Source organism: Ascaphus truei, chromosome 1 (genome assembly GCF_040206685.1).
Source record: "Ascaphus truei isolate aAscTru1 chromosome 1, aAscTru1.hap1, whole genome shotgun sequence".
Lineage (NCBI taxonomy): Eukaryota > Metazoa > Chordata > Amphibia > Anura > Ascaphidae > Ascaphus > Ascaphus truei.
In genome coordinates, this window is record NC_134483.1 from 75,811,115 (window position 1) to 75,829,563 (window position 18,449).

Consider the following 18,449-nt stretch of genomic DNA (forward strand, 5'->3'; position numbering starts at 1 on the left):
GTAGTTTTATAGCCAATTCGGATGTGACCCTTGGAGCTGGGAAAAGAGGGGTCACATTTGGAGTCCGGCATAGACGCTTGTCCAGTGAAATATTGCTCTTTTTAGGACTTTCAGTGAAATAAGAGGTTTTTTTTAAATATTTTTTTGTGGGCTTCTGTAAGATTTCCCACCTCCAGAACTATCTTTTCCAAAACAAAAGTGTGCAAGATTGCAATTAAAATTCAGCATTTACCCCACAAGTGGCACAAAATAGTTGTTCCACATGTAGACCAACCAATGAGAGACAAAGAAGAAGACTAACACCCATCCCGATTGAATATGTTATGGATGGGGATTGTGTTCTTTCAACATGATCATGTGTGAGGAAACGCGTGACCAGACACCATGTCTCGTGCACTATTTTAGAAAACAAAAATGTTTTCATACTAATTAGATTGGGGTTAAATGACCAAATACGCACATGGGACCAACACCAACTTTCAATTTGTTCTGGAAAACAATGCACAATCTTTTCAGAATACACAAGAAAAACTTCACAGCAATCTAGTCTACAATCTATCATTACTAAAATGTGAACGGTTCCTATGCCATGCAAAACTCTTGCTGGGATAAGCAGGCAAATTATGTATAAGAAATCTAAAACACTGCATTTCAAAACACTAATCTGGTCCTTTTTTCCCCCCTCCATGTCTTGTGAGCACATCTCATAAAACGTGGAAGTTAAACTCCTTTGAATGCATCGTTTCTTTGTAATATAAAGTACATATTTTTAAGATTGATTAGATGCATGAATTTATGATCACCACTTGTATATGAGATATGTAACATTACTCAGTGACAGACGAGGGAATTAATTACATTATTGTGTGACTGAATCATGCAACAAAACGAACCACAACCATTTTTATTTTGGAACAAATTTGTACAAAAAAACAGGCATTTTGTGCCAACTTGAATTCATTTTACAAAATCGACATCAAGTGTTGTGGACTTAATTACAAAAAGGTTTCATGTCTTAAAAGACGACAATCATTTTTGTTTAATACAATTACCAGTTCAGTGTTATTTCTTAGTAGTTCAAATCAACACAAACATTGGTGCTCAAAGTACTTTTCATAGACATCCATTGTTAAAACAAGACATCATTTCAGCTTTATATGTGACAAACAATAGTGTCTCCGTTAAATAAATTACATTTCTTAATATGTACATTTGGTGAAAAACTCCTGTACGCCCTTTAATCACCAACATACAAACCCAAATAACTTACAGTAAAAATACAGGGTTTTTTTGTTGTTGGGGGAAAAAAAATGTGCAAAGATGTACAGTTTACTGCCACCCAATGTATGTCTTGATTGTCATATAATACAAAGTACCATTCTCTGGTACTACTAGTTATAGGATATGTTATTGATCACATCAATGAGATTTGTTCTTGATTTCTCCATTTTGAATGTTCTTCGGCAGCCTCTTTCCTTTGGTATAAGCATGGAACCAAAAATTGAGGAACAAGACTAAGAAAATTAATCCATATGATACAATGACATATAAGAAGATTGGGAACTGGTAGTGACAATCATTCATGAAGAAGAACTGTCCAATGTGAAAGGTAACCATTAGGAACTGCGTCTGAAGGAAACAAAATCGAAAACAAAAAGTAAGGAAATGTTCGTATGGGTTACTTATTGAAATACTAACTTTTGAAGTAGTAGCAACACGAAAAGAAGCAAACCTGGGGAATATGTGCACTCAAGCACGTTACCAAATACAGCACATTGCTGTATGTCAATATATAGGTGAAATTTCCCATGAGAAATTGTCAACATAAATTAGTATTGAAATTGTGGCTTCAGTCAATTTCCCTCCTTAACTCTGATATAGAACATTTTTGTTTAAAATGGAAATTAGCCACTTTAACGTTATAATTATTCCCACTTTCCTATTCCATTAAATATATTCATATTTGTCCTCCATTGCAATTTCTCTGCATTTATAAGATTTCAATAACATGTTGGTACTACACTTTTGCCAGGTCTGCTTTTGCCATGAGCACATAACATATTAATACAAATACTGTATAACAGTGTCTCCTCAGAAGACTAGGTATAACATTCCCTCCCAGCTTTTCAAAAGCCAAGCAGTAACAGAGGAGAAAAAGGGGGCAAAAAAACCTTTCCAAACCACAATATCATTTGGGCTAACCCACGCCCGGGATATTGGGGGGCCAACATGTGAAAGAGATTACACACTACGTACAGTACTTTTTGTACCGGGCCGTACAGTAGAACTTTGGCTATTCCTGTTTATTAGCACCATGCTTTTCTTTCATTTAATGGTTTTGCAGAGGAATCAAATGATTTCTAGTCATGAAGTTAGGGGGAAAAAAAGAAGCTTCAAAGCAGACAGTTGATAGATCTCTCTATCTAAATTAATCAAACTCAATACGAGAAAAAAAACCTTATTAGCATAAATAAAGACATAGCAAACATATTGATAGGCTAACCATAGGACTGGTTCTACCCGTGCCCCAAAATACTGTAATAGTGACCTACATACTTGACTTCTGAGCACTTATTTGGTTATGACTTGCTAATTTAGTGTGCTTGGCTTTTACATTTATTTATTATTTTTGTTTTAACACGTACTACGGAGTCAAATTACTTCCGTATTGAGGATTGGTACATTTCCCTTATAATATTCTACAGGGTGTTCCTACTTTACAGAAAAGTTTTTTTTTTTTTTAAATGATGATCACCATTCTGAATACAAAACCTTTGAAAATGCCCCTCTGGAATCCCCATAGTGCTTCTAGTCAGTTAAGTGTAGCCAGGTCCCCATTCTGCTTGTGGGCCCCCCTCTGGGTACTCACCGTGCGGCGGTCGGGAGTAGATGCGGCCGTCCGCAGGGAGGTGTGGGGGCATGGGCGCGCGTGACGCACGCTCTTCATGCTGCGGACGGTTGCCAGAGACGCATGCGGCCGGTTGCTAGGGCCGCGGTCGGGTTGCGAGGCGCGCCCGGCGGATCCCGGTGCAGGGCGCCGCCATGACAGTTCTTCGCGCGTGCGCCGACTGCCGATGCGACGGGAGGCCCTGGTTAGATCGCGCATGCGCAAGACAAGCGCGCAAACTGCCACCAATGAGAGGAGGGCTGTGTAAGGGAACTTCAAGTTCCATGAGCCTTTGGAGCGGACACGTGACGCCAGGGAGCCAATAGGGCTGCAGGAGCTCCCTGCTTGCAGGGAATAGATACATTTCGCGGGTTGCAGCACGTTGGCAGTTGGTGACAGGAGCAGCTAGGGGAAGGAGGTAGGGTGCAGGAGTCAGTGACTCTCTGCACTAGGCCAGCAATTCCCCTAGGCCCCAGATAGCCCTGAGTCACCCTAGTGGAGTGTTGTAGGGACAGGCCCTAGGTTAGGGACTCTGCCCCATTAGCTATTTGTTAGAGTGCAACGAACATTGTGCGTCTTGCTGGGAGAGAGCTGGACTATTATCCGATAGAGATCGCCTCTGATGGATCGTCCTGCGGTGGATCACGGATATCGTGCGGGAGTTCGCCTTGATCCTTTGTGATGTCCGCTGCAGGTCCGAGCACTGGAGTGCTCGGCAGGTAACCCATAACCTCACGTGCACCAACAAGGCCTATCACCAGACATAGTGGCTGCGCAGTCACACACACACTTGTATATGACTTGGGAGTGCGAGACATTGGGTTGGGTTTACTGGACACGGGGTGGGATCATTCTGTGGAAGTGTTAGCGTCCGCCGTGGCGCATAAAGTGTTAGCGTCCGCCGTGGCGCATAAAGTGTTGCGTCCGCCGTGGCGCAAGATAGTTTTAGTGTTGTGTGAGACGCAGTGGTTAGTGTCTTCTCTAGAGAGGGACATCTGTTATATTCATTGTGATTATATATGTGTTTCTTATGCTCCAAAGTAAAAGGTATTTGGTTAACTCACATACGTGTATATGGTTATTGTATTGTCCTGCGAGGAACCACTCCCCCTCTGGTGGGAGCCATCGCAGGTGGAGGCGCTGCACCGAGTAAGTGGTTACTCATTAGTATAATATATTGCCCCAGGTTCCCCGTGGCGGAAGCTCAGCCCTCCTGTGAGCCAACAGGTAACGCACCACACCCGAGTAACACTGTATGATTCCCCGCACCCACAGTATAATCTGTGATTGGGGGGGGGGAAGCCCGTTACATTTGGAGGCGCTGCTGAGTTCTTAGACCTGGGGTGCCCTGTCCATTTTTTTTCTCAAAATGTCACCACCATTACCGTCCCCCTCACGCTCAGAAGTGTGTGATTGGGCCGTGGAGCTACAAGTGCCGCCGCTCCACATGCTCGCGGTGAGCCGGGTTCCTGTTGATACGCCGTCTTCATCCATACAACTGGACTTGCGGCAACACCCACATATCCGGGATGCTGCCAAAATAAGAGTGTTAGAGCGACGTAAGGATGCGAATCGGGAGTATTGCTCCGTGTTAGTGAGTATAGGGCAAGATATAACTGAAGATCAGGGTCCATCCAGCTTGTGGCTCACGACGTCCACCGGGTCTTGCTGTATTGTTGTCTATCCTGAACTGCCCATAAAATCAGAACCCGGCAGCTCCCGCACAAATTTACAAGAGGTTGCAATGCACACATCGCCTTCCCCCTCTGAACGTGATCGCGGGGCCGAGAGGGCCTCACACGCCGACTACAGCCCACCATTAAGTATGGCCAACTCGTCCTCTAAACCTGGGGACGAAATCCGAATGCTAGCTCAGGCCCTCCTAGAATTGGGGCCGTCCCGATCCGAAGCTCAGATTTCGCAACAGTATTGCAAGATAAAAATCTTTTCAGGAACCAAGCCGACCCCAACGGGTGAAGAAGCGTTTGACGTCTGGAGAGAATACACTTCTCAGGTTCTAGAAGAATGGACATGCTCTGAGTTGGTGAAGCGGCAATGCATAATGGAATGCCTGCACCCTCCCGCATCCACCACAATACAGATGGCTAAAGATCAACATGCGGACGTCACCGCACATTAAATGCTAGAGACTCTTGCGCGGGCTTATGGACGAACTGAGGACATAGGGCAATTGATGAAACGGTTCTACGATCTTTGCCAGAAAGACGGAGAGGAGCTATATGACTTCTTACAGCGGATTCGAGCAGTCTTATGGGAAATGCGAAAAAGGAAAAGTATTACGGCCGCCCAAGTGGATGAATACTGTCGTGCTCAATTTCTGAGAGGAGCGATACCTGACCACCATATCGTAATCATGATAAAGTGCTCCATGATGCAGGGCGACCCCCCTTCCTGGGAAAAGCTAATGGATGAGATAAAAAAACATGAAGCCTATGCCCAGTTGCACACTTCCAAGAAGGTTAAGGAGCCTTCCACCAGTGACCCTGCTAAAGCCGCTGGGGCCAAGGCCAAGAACACCCCGACCCAGGATGAGGAGGTCGCAACTAAGGGCTCGGGCCCCAAAGCTAGACCCGCCCGTAAATCATCTTCTCCGTACAGGGGCCGCTCGGAACAAAGAGATCTCCTTTGCTATACCTGCGGTAAGAACGGCCACTTCTTCCGTGATTGTCCAGAAAGGGAGGACCTCACCGAGGACAAAACTCCCGACCGAAGAAACCCAGCCCGGTCGATAGTATGCCGAGTACAAACTGTCGGGTCTGATGTGGAGACCCCTCCGGGAACTACCGATACCTCTGCGGAGGCTGACGCAGGGGATGACGCCCCAACTGGGAAGCTTACAGCCAAGTAGGTCCTGCAGCTATCATACCGGTGTTACTAGAAGGGATCTATGCGTCGGCTCTACTGGACACGGGGTCACAAGTGACCATCATATACCGCCCGTTCTATGAACAGCACCTCCGACACTGCCCCCTGAGAGCGGCCGATCATGTGACCGTACGGGGGCTAAGTAATGAAGACTACCCCATCGATGGGATTGTAAGGGTTCAAATGGAAATACTCCAGCTGAACACCGGCAAGAGACACCCCATGCATGTAGCGGCCCTGGTATGCCCGGAGCCCCAAGACCAGTGCAAGTATCCGATCATCTTGGGCACCAACGCTGATATAGTACAGGCGGTGATCCGAGCGTAACTGAAAGAGACTAACGAGTTGCCGCTAGCCACCGCTCTCCTAGATCCGGTCCTACGAGAGGAGTGCAAACGGGTGTATGCCCTGGAGCGACACGGGGATCTCTACAATCGTCAACGCGGGCTGACGACCATATTACCAGGGGGAGTGCGAAGAATGGCCGTCTGGTGTTGTTATCCCGAACGAGATGGGAGCGATCAGTTTTTGTCTCTGGAAAGTACGCCTGAAGAAGAAGAGGTTCGGAGAGGGTATAGGGTACTACCCAAAGTGAGGGAGTGGATGGCTAAGATCCCTCTATGAACCGATATGTATGTACAAAATCTCTCCCCCTTCCCGATGGAATTTGATGCCGACCAGAAGTTAGGTTGCATATATCCGGTCAGCCCTGTAGAAACCACGCCTCAGGTGAAGGCGGCGGCCGTGGATGAGCAGTTAGTTGAGCTGGACTTCAACTTCGGTGAGTCAACGCTGTCCACCCAGTGGAAGGAGCGGCTGGCAACCCAGTTGAATCAACGACGACAGGTGTTCTCCACGAGTGAGATGGATGTGGGGTGCAGTCGCAGCACCAAACATACCATTCGACTGAGTGATGCCACCCCTTTCCGAGAACGCTCTCGTCGCATCGCCCCGCGGATGTGGACGATGTGAGGAACGTCATTCACGATATGGAAGATGCCGGGATTTTGACGGAGTCTCGGGGCCCCTACGCGTCACCCATAGTGGTGGTGCGTAAAAAGAACGGATCCGTACGACTGTGTGTCGACTATCGAACTCTGAACAATCGTACGATACCGGATCAGTACAACCTTCCGCGCATTGAAGAGATACTGAATGCGCTGAATGGAAGTCAATGGTTCAGCGTGCTCGACCTCCGATCCGGGTACTATCAGGTACCTATGAATGCGGAAGATCAGGAGAAAACAGCTTTCGTCTGCCCATTGGGATTCTAACAATTTACACGTATGTCCCAAGGTATATGTGGGGAGCCTGCTACCTTCCAACGTCTGATGGAAAAGACTATCGGGGACATGAGCCTGCGGGAGTGTCTTGTATATCTGGATGACATCATCATCTTCGGAAGAACTCTGGAAGAGCACGAAGAGCGGTTACTTAAAGTGATAGACCGTCTGGGGAACGAAGGGTTGAAATTGTCCCTAGACAAGTGCCGGTTTTGCCATACCTCAGTGACCTACGTGGGACACATCGTGTCCACCCAAGGGATCGCCACCGACCCCGCCAAGGTAGAAGCAGAAGTGAACTGGCCTCGTCCCGAGAATGTCACGGAGCTGCGATCCTTCCTGGTATTCTGTGGGTATTACTGTCGCTTCGTGGAAGGGTACTCTAGTAGAGCTAAACCCCTGAACAATCTGTTGAAGATATACCCCTCAGAGACCTGGAAGGCTGTATCGGCACGCCAACCGTTTGGTGATAAATGGACGTCTGAGTGTGAGCAGGCCTTCCTGAAATTGAAGAAGTGTCTGACCGAAGCGCCGGTGCTTGCGAATGCTGATCCCGAACAGCCATACGTTCTGCATGTGGATGCCAGTCTCAATGGACTGGGTGCCGTCCTGCACCAGAAGCACCCTGAGGGTCTTCGGCCTGTATCCTACATCAGCTGCAGCTTGACGCCCAGTGGACAGAGATACCCAGTCCACAAGTTGGAGTTCCTGGCTCTCAAGTGGGCTATCACCGAGAAGCTCCACGATTACCTGTACGGTGTTACCTTCGAGGTAAGGACGGATAACAATCCCCTCACATACGTCAATACCTCGGCCAAATTGGGTGCCGCCGGACACCGCTGGCTGGCCGCCCTAAGCAACTACAGGTTCTCCATGAAGTATAAGCCGGGACCTTTGAATATAGGGGCTGACGCTCTATCCAGACGACCCGGGTTAAGTGCTATTCCAGATGATGAGGAATGGGAGGAACTCCCAGGACCCGGAGTGCGAGCTATGTGTAGCATGGCCACCATCGTCAACGACCAAGTGGCCTTTTCAGAATTACGAGTGGCTGATTCATTGGGATGCCGGTTGCAGGCTGTTCCAGCCGCCTACTGCGACCCCAAAGGGATGAACATCACGCATGACAAGGTGTTACGGTGGAAGGATCTGGTAGACTACCAAATACGAGACCCTGTCGTTAGTATCATCAGGCGAGCCGTTGAAAAGAACCCAGCCCTTCTGAAACGCGCGCCCAATGATGTGGTGGCCTTGCTCATGCGGGAATGGGACAAATTCGAGATAGACAATTGCTTACTCTATCAGGTGGTGCAATACCACAACCACCCGGATAGGCGACAACTAGTCCTCCCTAAGAACTTACAATACCTGGTGTTGAAGTCCCTACATGATGATCATGGACATCTTGGTATAGACAAGACCTTTGGCCTGGTCAGAGATCGCTTTTTCTGGCCCAAGATGCGAGAGGCCGTTGAGCGTCACTGTCGCCGCTGTACTAGGTGTATACAGCGCAAGACCCTGCCTACCCGAGCAGCCTCCATGGGCCGTCTAAAAAGTTCTGGCCCCATGGATCTTGTGTGTATGGACTTTCTGTGCATTGAACCTGAAAGCCGGGGAATATGCAATGTACTGGTCATCACGGACCACTACACCCGACATGCCCAGGCCTTCCTCACGAAAGATCAGAAAGCCATCACAGTTGCAAAAATATTATGGGAGAAATACTTTGTGCACTATGGTCTTCCCAACCGCCTTCACTCCGACCAAGGGCGGGACTTTGAAAGCACCTTGATCAGAATCACGAACGACTCCATATCACCCCGAAGGAGATGCCCTGCCAGAGCGATTTAATCGAACCTTACTGGACATGCTCGGAACTCTGCGGAGTGCACAGAAAACTGAATGGAGTCGACATGTGGAGGCCTTGGTGCATGCGTACAACTGTACCAGACACGAGTCAACTGGGTTCTCCCCATACTTCCTCATGTTTGGGCGAGAGTCGAGACTGCCAGTGGATGTGTGCCTTCGCGTCTCGACAGATGGGATACACAACGCTACCCATTTCAAATACGTGCAAAGGCTCAAAGACAGTTTACAGCAGGCCTATCAACAAGCTGAGAAGGCTACAGCTACGTTGAACGCTGGAAATAAAAGACGATATGTTCATAAGGTCAAATATCGGGAACTTCGTCCTGGGGACGCTGTGTTGCTTAGAAATCTGGGAGTCCCGGGAAAACACAAATTGGCCGACCGATGGAGAGACGGAGTGTATGAAATAGAATCCCAGATGCCTGGCCTCCCGGTCTATCGCATCAAAGACACCGACGGCCGGGTAAAGGTATGGCACCATAATCATCTTCTCCCCATTCAACAAGTGGAAGATGAAGAGACAGAGATACTGGCCACACCGCTCAATGGTGAGCCTGACTTATCAGAGTTGGGTCAAGAGACTGTCGATAATGAGACCCACTCTGAAACTCCTGAAGATCCTATGGAAGGACCCTCTCAAAGGGACTACTCCACAGAAGGGGCATCTCCCGGAGGAGCTACGGGTAAAGGGCCCCGTAGGCCAATGCCTACTAAGGTGGCACCAGCAGGCCAGCCGTTGGATGCACAGAGCCCGTGCTTTGTGCCTAACAGAGACTGTTCAGAGACAATTATCCCCTCAAGGGAAGAGGCCGAGCCTCAGGACTGTGTTTATTACTCCCCCGAGGGAGTTGCAGAAGAACAGCTTCGCCGGAAACAAAGAGTTAGGTACCCTCCAAATCGAGTAACCTAGGATCAAATTGGGGTACCCCATTATGAGGCTCAGCAGTGGGCTCGCGGCAGAGTGCAGTCTGTCATTGTGATGTTCACTGAAATGTGTAATCTGATCTAGAGTTAATTAAGATCGTATGTGGTTGTGGCATTTTTATTATTTAACTTCTGTACATAGTTACATTGTTGTGTCCCAAGCAGGGACGTTGGGGATTTTACCAGGGGGAGGATGTAGCCAGGTCCCCCTTCTGCTTGTGGGCCCCCCTCTGGGTACTCACCGTGCGGTGGTCGGGAGTAGATGCGGCCGTTCGCGGGGAGGTGTGGGGGCATGGGCGCGCGTGACCCGCGCTCTTCATGCTGCGGCCGGTTGCCAGAGACGCGTGCGGCCAGTTGCTAGGGCCGCGGTCGGGTTGCGAGGCGCGCCCGGCGGTTCCCGGTGCAGGGCGCCGCCATGACAGTTCTTCGCGCGTGCGCCGACTGCCGATGCGACGGGAGGCCCTGGTTAGATCGCGCATGCGCAAGACAAGCGCGCGAACTGCCACCAATGAGAGGAGGGCTCTGTAAGGGAACTTCAAGTCCCATGAGCCTTTGGATCGGACACGTGATGCCAGGGAGCCAATAGGGCTGCAGGAGCTCCCTGCTTGCAGGGAATAGATACATTTTGCGGGTTGCAGCACGTTGGCAGTTGGTGACAGGAGCAGCGAGGGGAAGGAGGTAGGGTGCAGGAGTTAGTGACTCTCTGCACTAGGCCAGCAATTCCCCTAGGCCCCAGATAGCCCTGAGTCACCCTAGTGGAGTGTTGTAGGGACATGCCCTAGGTTAGGGACTCTGCCCCATTAGCTATTTGTTAGAGTGCAACGAACATTGTGCGTCTTGCTGGGAGAGAGCTGGACTATTATCCGATAGAGATCGCCTCTGATGGATCGTCCTGCGGTGGATCACGGATATCGTGCGGGAGTTCGTCTTGATCCTTTGTGAAGTCCGCTGCAGGTCCGAGCACTGGAGTGCTCGGCAGGTAACCGATAACCTCACGTGCACCAACAAGGCCTATCACCAGACATAGTGGCTGCGCAGTCACACACACACACTTGTATATGACTTGGGAGTGCGAGACATTGGGTTGGGTTTACTGGACACGGGGTGGGATCATTCTGTGGAAGTGTTAGCGTCCGCCGTGGCGCATAAAGTGTTAGCGTCCGCCGTGGCACATAGAGTGTTGGCGTCCGCCGTGGCGCAAGATAGTGTTAGTGTTGTGTGAGACGCAGTGGTTAGTGTCTTCTCTAGAGAGGGACACCTGTTATATTCATTGTGATTGTATATGTGTTTCTTATGCTCCAAAGTAAAAGGTATTTGGTTAACTCACATACGTGTATATGGTTATTGTATTGTCCTGCGAGGAACCACTCCCCCTCTGGTGGGAGCCATCGCAGGTGGAGGCGCTGCACCGAGTAAGTGGTTACTCATTAGTATAATATATTGCCCCAGGTTCCCCGTGGCGGCTCAGCCCTCCTGTGAGCCAACAGGTAACGCACCACACCCGAGTAACACTGTATGTTTCCCCGCACCCACAGTATAATCTGCGATTGGGGGGGGGGGGGGGGGAAACCCGTTACATAAGTATAAGCAACTAACTAGCTCTTAGTGAAAGCAGGTACTGCTGTGTTAGATCTGCTGAACTACACAAATTTAGTTTTGGGGGGGTATAGCTTAAAACAACCAAAAAAAGTTTACTAAAAGCATCATATTTTGAAATAAATGTTGAAAATGGCACAGACAAGGTTACATGGCCATGTACTTTATTGCAATGACCGTGGACCCATACGTTTTCAGATTTTAAGTTTTATTTGTGCCGAATTGTAAGTCAAAATAAACTACAAATATGTCTGCAGGATCACTAATAGAAAGCAGCAGCTCATCTCCTGATGACATTGCGGCTTTGTATTGGGCACTGGCGTGAGGCTGACCCAGGTGGCTCTTTGGTCTCTTAATTCTTTAAACCATTGATTGTAAAACACCATGGCACCTGTTTAATATACTGTGAAGCAGCTTTCATGGTACAGAAGGGTTTAGCGCCATTTATTTGAACATAGATCAGGTACACAAAGTCAGTTCTGGTGAGTAAAAAAGTGCCAAAAACAAATCCAACGTACAGCTAATAAAAATATCACTTAAGAACACATTCACATGTCTCAGACCTGCCTTTCCCCATAATCAATAAGCATGCATACTTCCACTGCAGCCAGGGATTCTGGGTAATGACATGCAAATGAGCACTCAGCTTTGACTGCAAAGCCTTGGTTATAGAAACGCATGGTCAGCAAACCTGGCTGACTACGCACTTCTTTAACCCAGGCTTTGCTGTATAACTTGTCATACGGCAGGCATAAGCTTCTAGGGATCCATGTTAAAATGGATAGGAGGCAAAAAGGGATACCCTGTCAGAGCTCATTTGCAGGTCATTACCCATGCTAATTGATTATGGGGAAAGGCAGGTGTGAAAACATGTGAATAAGCTCAGAAGTGATATTTTATTTGCTGCTATGAACATAAATGAAATCTCCAGAACAGAGAAGATTCCTGTGCTTCTTCTAAGCTTTAGTAAAAATATAACGCTCTGTTTGAAACTAAAAATGCTAGCGTCATTTTTCCGACGATAAGGTAACATTCCATTATTTTCATGGCAAAAAAAAAAAAAAAATCAGAGATAAGATATACATACCAGTTGTATAGAGGTCATGTATTTTTTCCACCACAGGTACTTTTGATAGACTGGTCCCATTGCCGACAATCCATAATAAGAGTACATGATAACATGAACGATACTGTTCACTAATGCATGGAATGTGCCCAAACCACCTGAACAAGAAAAAGAGGATGTTAGATATTTGGAACCAAATCCAAACGAGATCAGATGATTGTCATGGCATGAAAAACGTACCTGGTTAGGATACTTCCAAGTGCAAAATCTTCTATTGCAAAAGTATAATGCACTATAATATTTAATCACTGGAAAGAAGTTGAGAACCAAAGTGTGTGTGATCTCGTGAATATTTAAATTCAGGCCACACACACACACACCACACACACACACACACACACACACACACACACACACACCGGTTCTCATTAAAAAATAAATAAACAACACACACATCCCTTAATAGCATAGTTTTGAGAAATTAAACCAGCAGGAAAATCAGCAACAAAACATTAAAAAAAAAAAAAAAAAACACAATTGTGATACCTGCCTCCTTTCACACTTTGTGAAATTGTATCCTTTAGTGTACATAAAGGGAGCCCTGGACTTCTAAGGAAGGGGCGGCATGACATAAGGCCGAGGGTCCCCTCCCCATACAATGCAGTGATGCCAGGCCAGGGGAGAGGTTAAGGAAGGGGTACTTAAGGCAATGGGGGAGGGATCCTAGCCTCCTCTTTCTATGATCAACTCCAGGTAAGTCACCTTTTCCTGGTTCCGGATTCCATATTCCTGGTGTCCTGATCCAGAGAGATGGCTGCACGGTGAGGAGGAAGAAAGACATGGTCGGAGAGCCCAGCAGAGCTGAAGGTGGTTGTGGTCGGTGGTGGAGCTGCAGGAGAAGGTGCAGCAGCGCGGTCCGGGGTGGATGCTCACGTGCTCGGCCGTGAAGTGGAGATTCCAGCCAGAGGGATCGCCTGGCGGAGCAAAGAGGCAGCAGCAGAGGTGGAAGGTAGAAAAATGGGGAATCTTAATCTTATGGGTTTTTTTGGGAAGATCTGCAGATTTTCGTGTTGGTTTTGGAAGGGCATGCGCATTTAGGCATAGTGAGCCAGTTTCAGATTCCTGGAATCCATTGGCGAATTGTTTTCAGCGATCCGCCGGCAGGTGGCATGGAGTTGGGGCGCTGGCGCGGATTCCGTGGTTTAGTGCGGATTTAATAAGTGGTGTGGATTTGTGGGTGCATTGAGAGGAGTGCGCGGATACGTATTTTGTGGTATAGGGGAGGATTTGGCGCGGATTCGCGCTATTTAGTAAGCGGTGCGGATTTGTGGGAACATTGAGCAGTGTGTGGATTTGGGCAGGGAACGCGGATTTTGGGGTATAGGGGCGGATTACAACAAGGAGCATGGATTTGGGTGTTTAAATGGATTTTGCGTAGGAATTTTGGCAGGTAGGTGTGAATTTGGATTGGGACACGTATTTTGGGGTGGAATTCGCGTGGATTTGGCTAAAGGGGGAGGATTTGTCAATTAGGGAAACCTAGACATTTTAGGAGAGTCCGGGGTGGTGGAAGTATGATAGGGACCGCAGGCAGAAAAAGGCGATTAAGAAACCGTTGCGGTGGGACGTAAAGGACATGGACCTGTAGATGGGCAAAATAATGCTGAATAAAACCGATTCCTCTAGGTCCGGAAGCTCACAGCGAGCTGGGTAGTAGGTCGAGAATAAGAAGGGGGGAGTTTTGCTGGCAGTATAGCGAGGCCCAGAGTAAGTGGGGCACAGGTTGTCAGTTTAGACATGAGTGCAACAGCTACGGGGATAGCCACCCCATGTCTAAATGCTATAAAAATGGCAAGGGTGGATTTAAGGAGAGCAAGTGGAGAAGCTGGGGCAAAAAACACTGGATATTGGATGGGACCGTGGCTCTGCCGCTACCCAAATAGGGAGGCGGCGAAGCTGCCAGAGGGGGGTTTTTTGAGTGGTTTTCCCCTATACAGAAAGAATGAGAAATCACTGGAGATGCACATGGGGGTAGCACAGGCGAAAATAGCAAAGGAGGCGAGGGCAGGCAGAATGGCAGGACGTTTTCCTTTCCCCTGTTACCAGCGTTGAGAGAGTTTCTCCATTGGGGGTGGCCCCAAAGCAGGAGCTGGGTTCATTCAGTCTCATATTTCACCTGTCATACCCAGAGGGGTTGTCCGTGAATGATGGGATTGAGAAGAACTTGTGTAGCATGCAGTATGCATCTTTTGACAGTTTCAGGGATCTGGAAAGGGAGGCTGGACCGGGGGTGTGGATGGGAAAAGCCGAGTCGGCATTCGGTCTGCTGCCCATGCACCCAGAATGCTTACACCTGCTGGGGTGCAAGCTGGGTGAGGAATTCTTTGTAGATCTATGCCTCCCAATGGGGTGTTTGATCTCATGTTTTAAACTTTGAGATGTTCAGCTCCTTGTTGTACTGGACATTAGGAGATGTACCCAGAGTTCGTTGTATCCTGCACTACTTGGATGACTTGCTATTCATAGGAAGGATGGGTCCGATGTGTGCGGGAGGTTACTGTTGGAATTTCAGGAACTCATGGCATGTTTCTTTGGCTAAGGACAAGGGGAAGAGCCCTGTGGTACGCATCAATTTTTTGGGTATTGCAATTGATTTTGTGAAGATGGAAATTCCTTAGCTCTCAGGAAGCTACAGGCTTTGAGGGAGTTTATGGGGCTCAAGAAAGCCACGCTGAGGCAGTTCCAGTCCCTGCTGGCCCAACTCAATTTTGCAACCAGTATCTTGTCAATGGGAAGGGTCTTTCAGAGGCGACTGGCATTCACAATGTCAGGGGTAAAATCGCAGCACCACTTTGATAGGGTGTCAAAGCAGGTAAATGGGGATCTGCAAGTGTGAGACACCTTCCTAGGGTGGTACAACGGGTGCACGATAGCATTTCAAGGAGATATGGTGAGTGGGAAAGTTCAGCTCTTCACGGATGGGGCTGGGCTTGTGGTTTTTAGAGCATTTTTTCAGGGACGATGGTGCACTAAGCGATGGCCGGAGGAGTGGGGGCAGCAGGAGTTTATGGGGAACTTAACATTCTTGGAGATCTTTCTGCTGGTGGTGGCAGTGCAGCTATGGGGAATGGAGTTGGCCAACAGGGAGGTCATCTTCCGGACGGATATGGGCGTGGTAGCTGCCGTGGACCAGCATTCAGCGTCTTCTCTGTTAGTGGTCCGACTTCTGGAGGTTGCTAGTTCTAAAGTGTCTGGATCATAATATACAGTAAGGTTCAAGGTGAAGCATGTGCCGGGTTTGGTTAAAAAGATCACAGATGCCCTATCTCGTTTTCAGTTCATGGCATTCCAGGAGTTGGTCCCGGAATTGTCTACAACAGGGGAACCATTCAACTTTGACAGCAAGCAGTGAGGGAGTGATGGAGCTGGTGAAGGCTTCGGTAGCACCGGGCAAGTGGTCAGCATACACCAAGGCTTGGGATGAATGGCGGGCCTGGTTAAGTGCAGAAGAAGAACAAAGGCCCGAGGGAGTGAGCATAGAGAAAATCAGGGGCGGAATGTTAAGGTTTCTAGTAAAGAAACTGGAATTGGGAGGTTCAGCCTCAATGATTGGAACATTTTTAGCAGGCGTCACCTTGAAGTTGGAGACGGGGATTTTACCAACGATTTCATCAGTTGCAAGTTGGTAGCGGGTTGGAAGAGGGGGGTCAAATTCAAGGATAATAGGGCCCTTATTTCGGCAGCAATGCGGGGGGGGGGGGGAAGGCAGTTTGGGATAAGGGCAGGCTTCGCCAAGATGTTTTGGATGGGCAGCAAGGGGATGTGTTGGGACCAACACCTGTCCGAGTTATTGCGTAGGAAAAGGGGTAGGGACCATCCTGATATCATTTTGCTGCATGTGGAGGGGAAATTATTTGGCAGCGGTCCCATCGCTGGATTTAATGTGGAACATGTGATGGGACATAGGGTGGATTGTAACCAGATTTAATCAGGTGACTGTTTGGAAAGTGGTATCTCCTAGGCTGCGCTGGCGTGGGAGCAACGATGCAGCAGTGGAAAGATCCAGGAGGAAAATAAATAAGGCTATAGCATCATTCATGTTGTATTTAGGAGGAGTTGCAATAAGGCATGAGGTGTGTGGGACCGCGCACAGGCGGGTAGATCTGCGTGTGTGTGCGCGCGCGTACAGGCGGGTAGATCTGCGTGTGTGTGTGTGCGTGTACAGGCGGGTAGATCTGCGTGTGTGTGTGCGCGCGCGTACAGGCGGGTAGATCTGCGTGTGTGTGTGTGTGCGTGCGCGTACAGGCAGGTAGATCTGCGTGTGTGTGTGTGTGTGTGTGTGTGTGTGTGCGCGTGCAGGCGGGTAGATCTGCGTGTGTGTGTGCGCGCGCACAGGCGGGTAGATCTGCGTGTGTGTGTGCGCGCGCGTACAGGCGGGTAGATCTGCGTGTGTGTGTGCGCGCGCGTACAGGCGGGTAGATCTGCGTGTGTGTGTGTGCGTGTACAGGTGGGTAGATATGCGTGTGTGTGTGCGCGCGTGCACAGGCGGGTAGATCTGCGTGTGTGTGTGTGCGTGTACAGGCGGGTAGATCTGCGTGTGTGTGTGCGCGCGCGTACAGGCGGGTAGATCTGCGTGTGTGTGTGCGTGCGCGTACAGGCAGGTAGATCTGCGTGTGTGTGTGTGTGTGTGTGTGTGTGTGTGTGCGCGTGCAGGCGGGTAGATCTGCGTGTGTGTGTGCGCGCGCACAGGCGGGTAGATCTGCGTGTGTGTGTGCGCGCGCGTACAGGCGGGTAGATCTGCGTGTGTGTGTGTGCGCGCGCGTACAGGCGGGTTGATGTGCGCACACGCGAGTAGGTGTGCATGCGTGTGTGTGTATACAGGTGGGTAGGTGTGCATGCGTGTGTGTATATATATAGGCAGGTAGGTGTACGTGTACACATACACGTCCGAAGCACAAGAGAATCGTGTGTGCGCGCGCGATACAGCAAAATATACATCAAAATGTATATTAAAAAAAAAAGTTAATATGTATGTACACAAAAGGACACCATTTTGCCAAGAGTGTCAGGAGGCAGAGATCTCATTTTAATTAAATAGGACACTGTAAATATCAGAGAGCATTAATATTCATCCCAATTACTCTGGCTCCTGCTTCTCCTGTAGCAGCTTAAACCAGTTGTTTCCTTGAAGAGGCTACAGCAAGTGTAGGGGCCGTGTAATGCAGCAAGTGAAGAGGCCGTGTAATGCAGCAAGTGAAGAGGCCGTGTAATGCAGCAAGTGAAGGGGCCGCGTAACGCAGCAAGTGAAGGGGCCGCGTAATGCAGCAAGTGAAGAGGCCGCGTAACGCAGCAAGCGAAGAGGCCACGTAATGCAGCAAGCGAAGAGGCCACGTAATGCAGCAAGTGAAGGGGCCGCGTAACGCAGCAAGTGAAGGGGCCGCGTAACGCAGCAAGTGAAGAGGCCGCGTAACGCAGCAAGTGAAGGGGCCGCGTAATGCAGCAAGTGAAGGGGCCGCGTAACGCAGCAAGTGAAGGGGCCGTGTAATGCAGCAAGTGAAGGGGCCTTGAAAAGCAGCAAGTGAAGGGGCCGCGTAATGCAGCAAGTGAAGAGGCCGCGTAACGCAGCAAGTGAAGGGGCCGTGTAACGCAGCAAGTGAAGGGGCCGTGTAATGCAGCAAGTGAAGAGGCCGTGTAATGCAGCAAGTGAAGGGGCCGTGTAACGCAGCAAGTGAAGGGGCCGCGTAATGCAGCAAGTGAAGAGGCCGCGTAACGCAGCAAGCGAAGAGGCCACGTAATGCAGCAAGTGAAGGGGCCGCGTAATGCAGCAAGCGAAGAGGCCACGTAATGCAGCAAGCGAAGGGGCCGCGTAACGCAGCAAGTGAAGGGGCCGCGTAACGCAGCAAGTGAAGGGGCCGCGTAATGCAGCAAGTGAAGGGGC

General features: G+C 49.2%; 1 protein-coding gene across 1 annotated transcript in view; it reads right to left on the reverse strand.

Annotated features, from left to right (window-relative positions):
• Positions 1–914: 914 nt before the first annotated feature.
• LOC142489260 (very long chain fatty acid elongase 7-like) overlaps positions 915–18,449 on the reverse strand; it is a 62,130-nt gene continuing 44,595 nt past the window's right edge. The window contains exons 7-8 of the mRNA XM_075589715.1: positions 12,533–12,669; positions 915–1,629 (exon numbers count right to left, since the gene is read on the reverse strand). Of these exons, the coding sequence (XP_075445830.1) occupies positions 1,420–1,629; positions 12,533–12,669 (347 nt within the window). The 3' untranslated portion in view covers positions 915–1,419. The remainder of the gene's footprint in view (positions 1,630–12,532; positions 12,670–18,449) is intronic.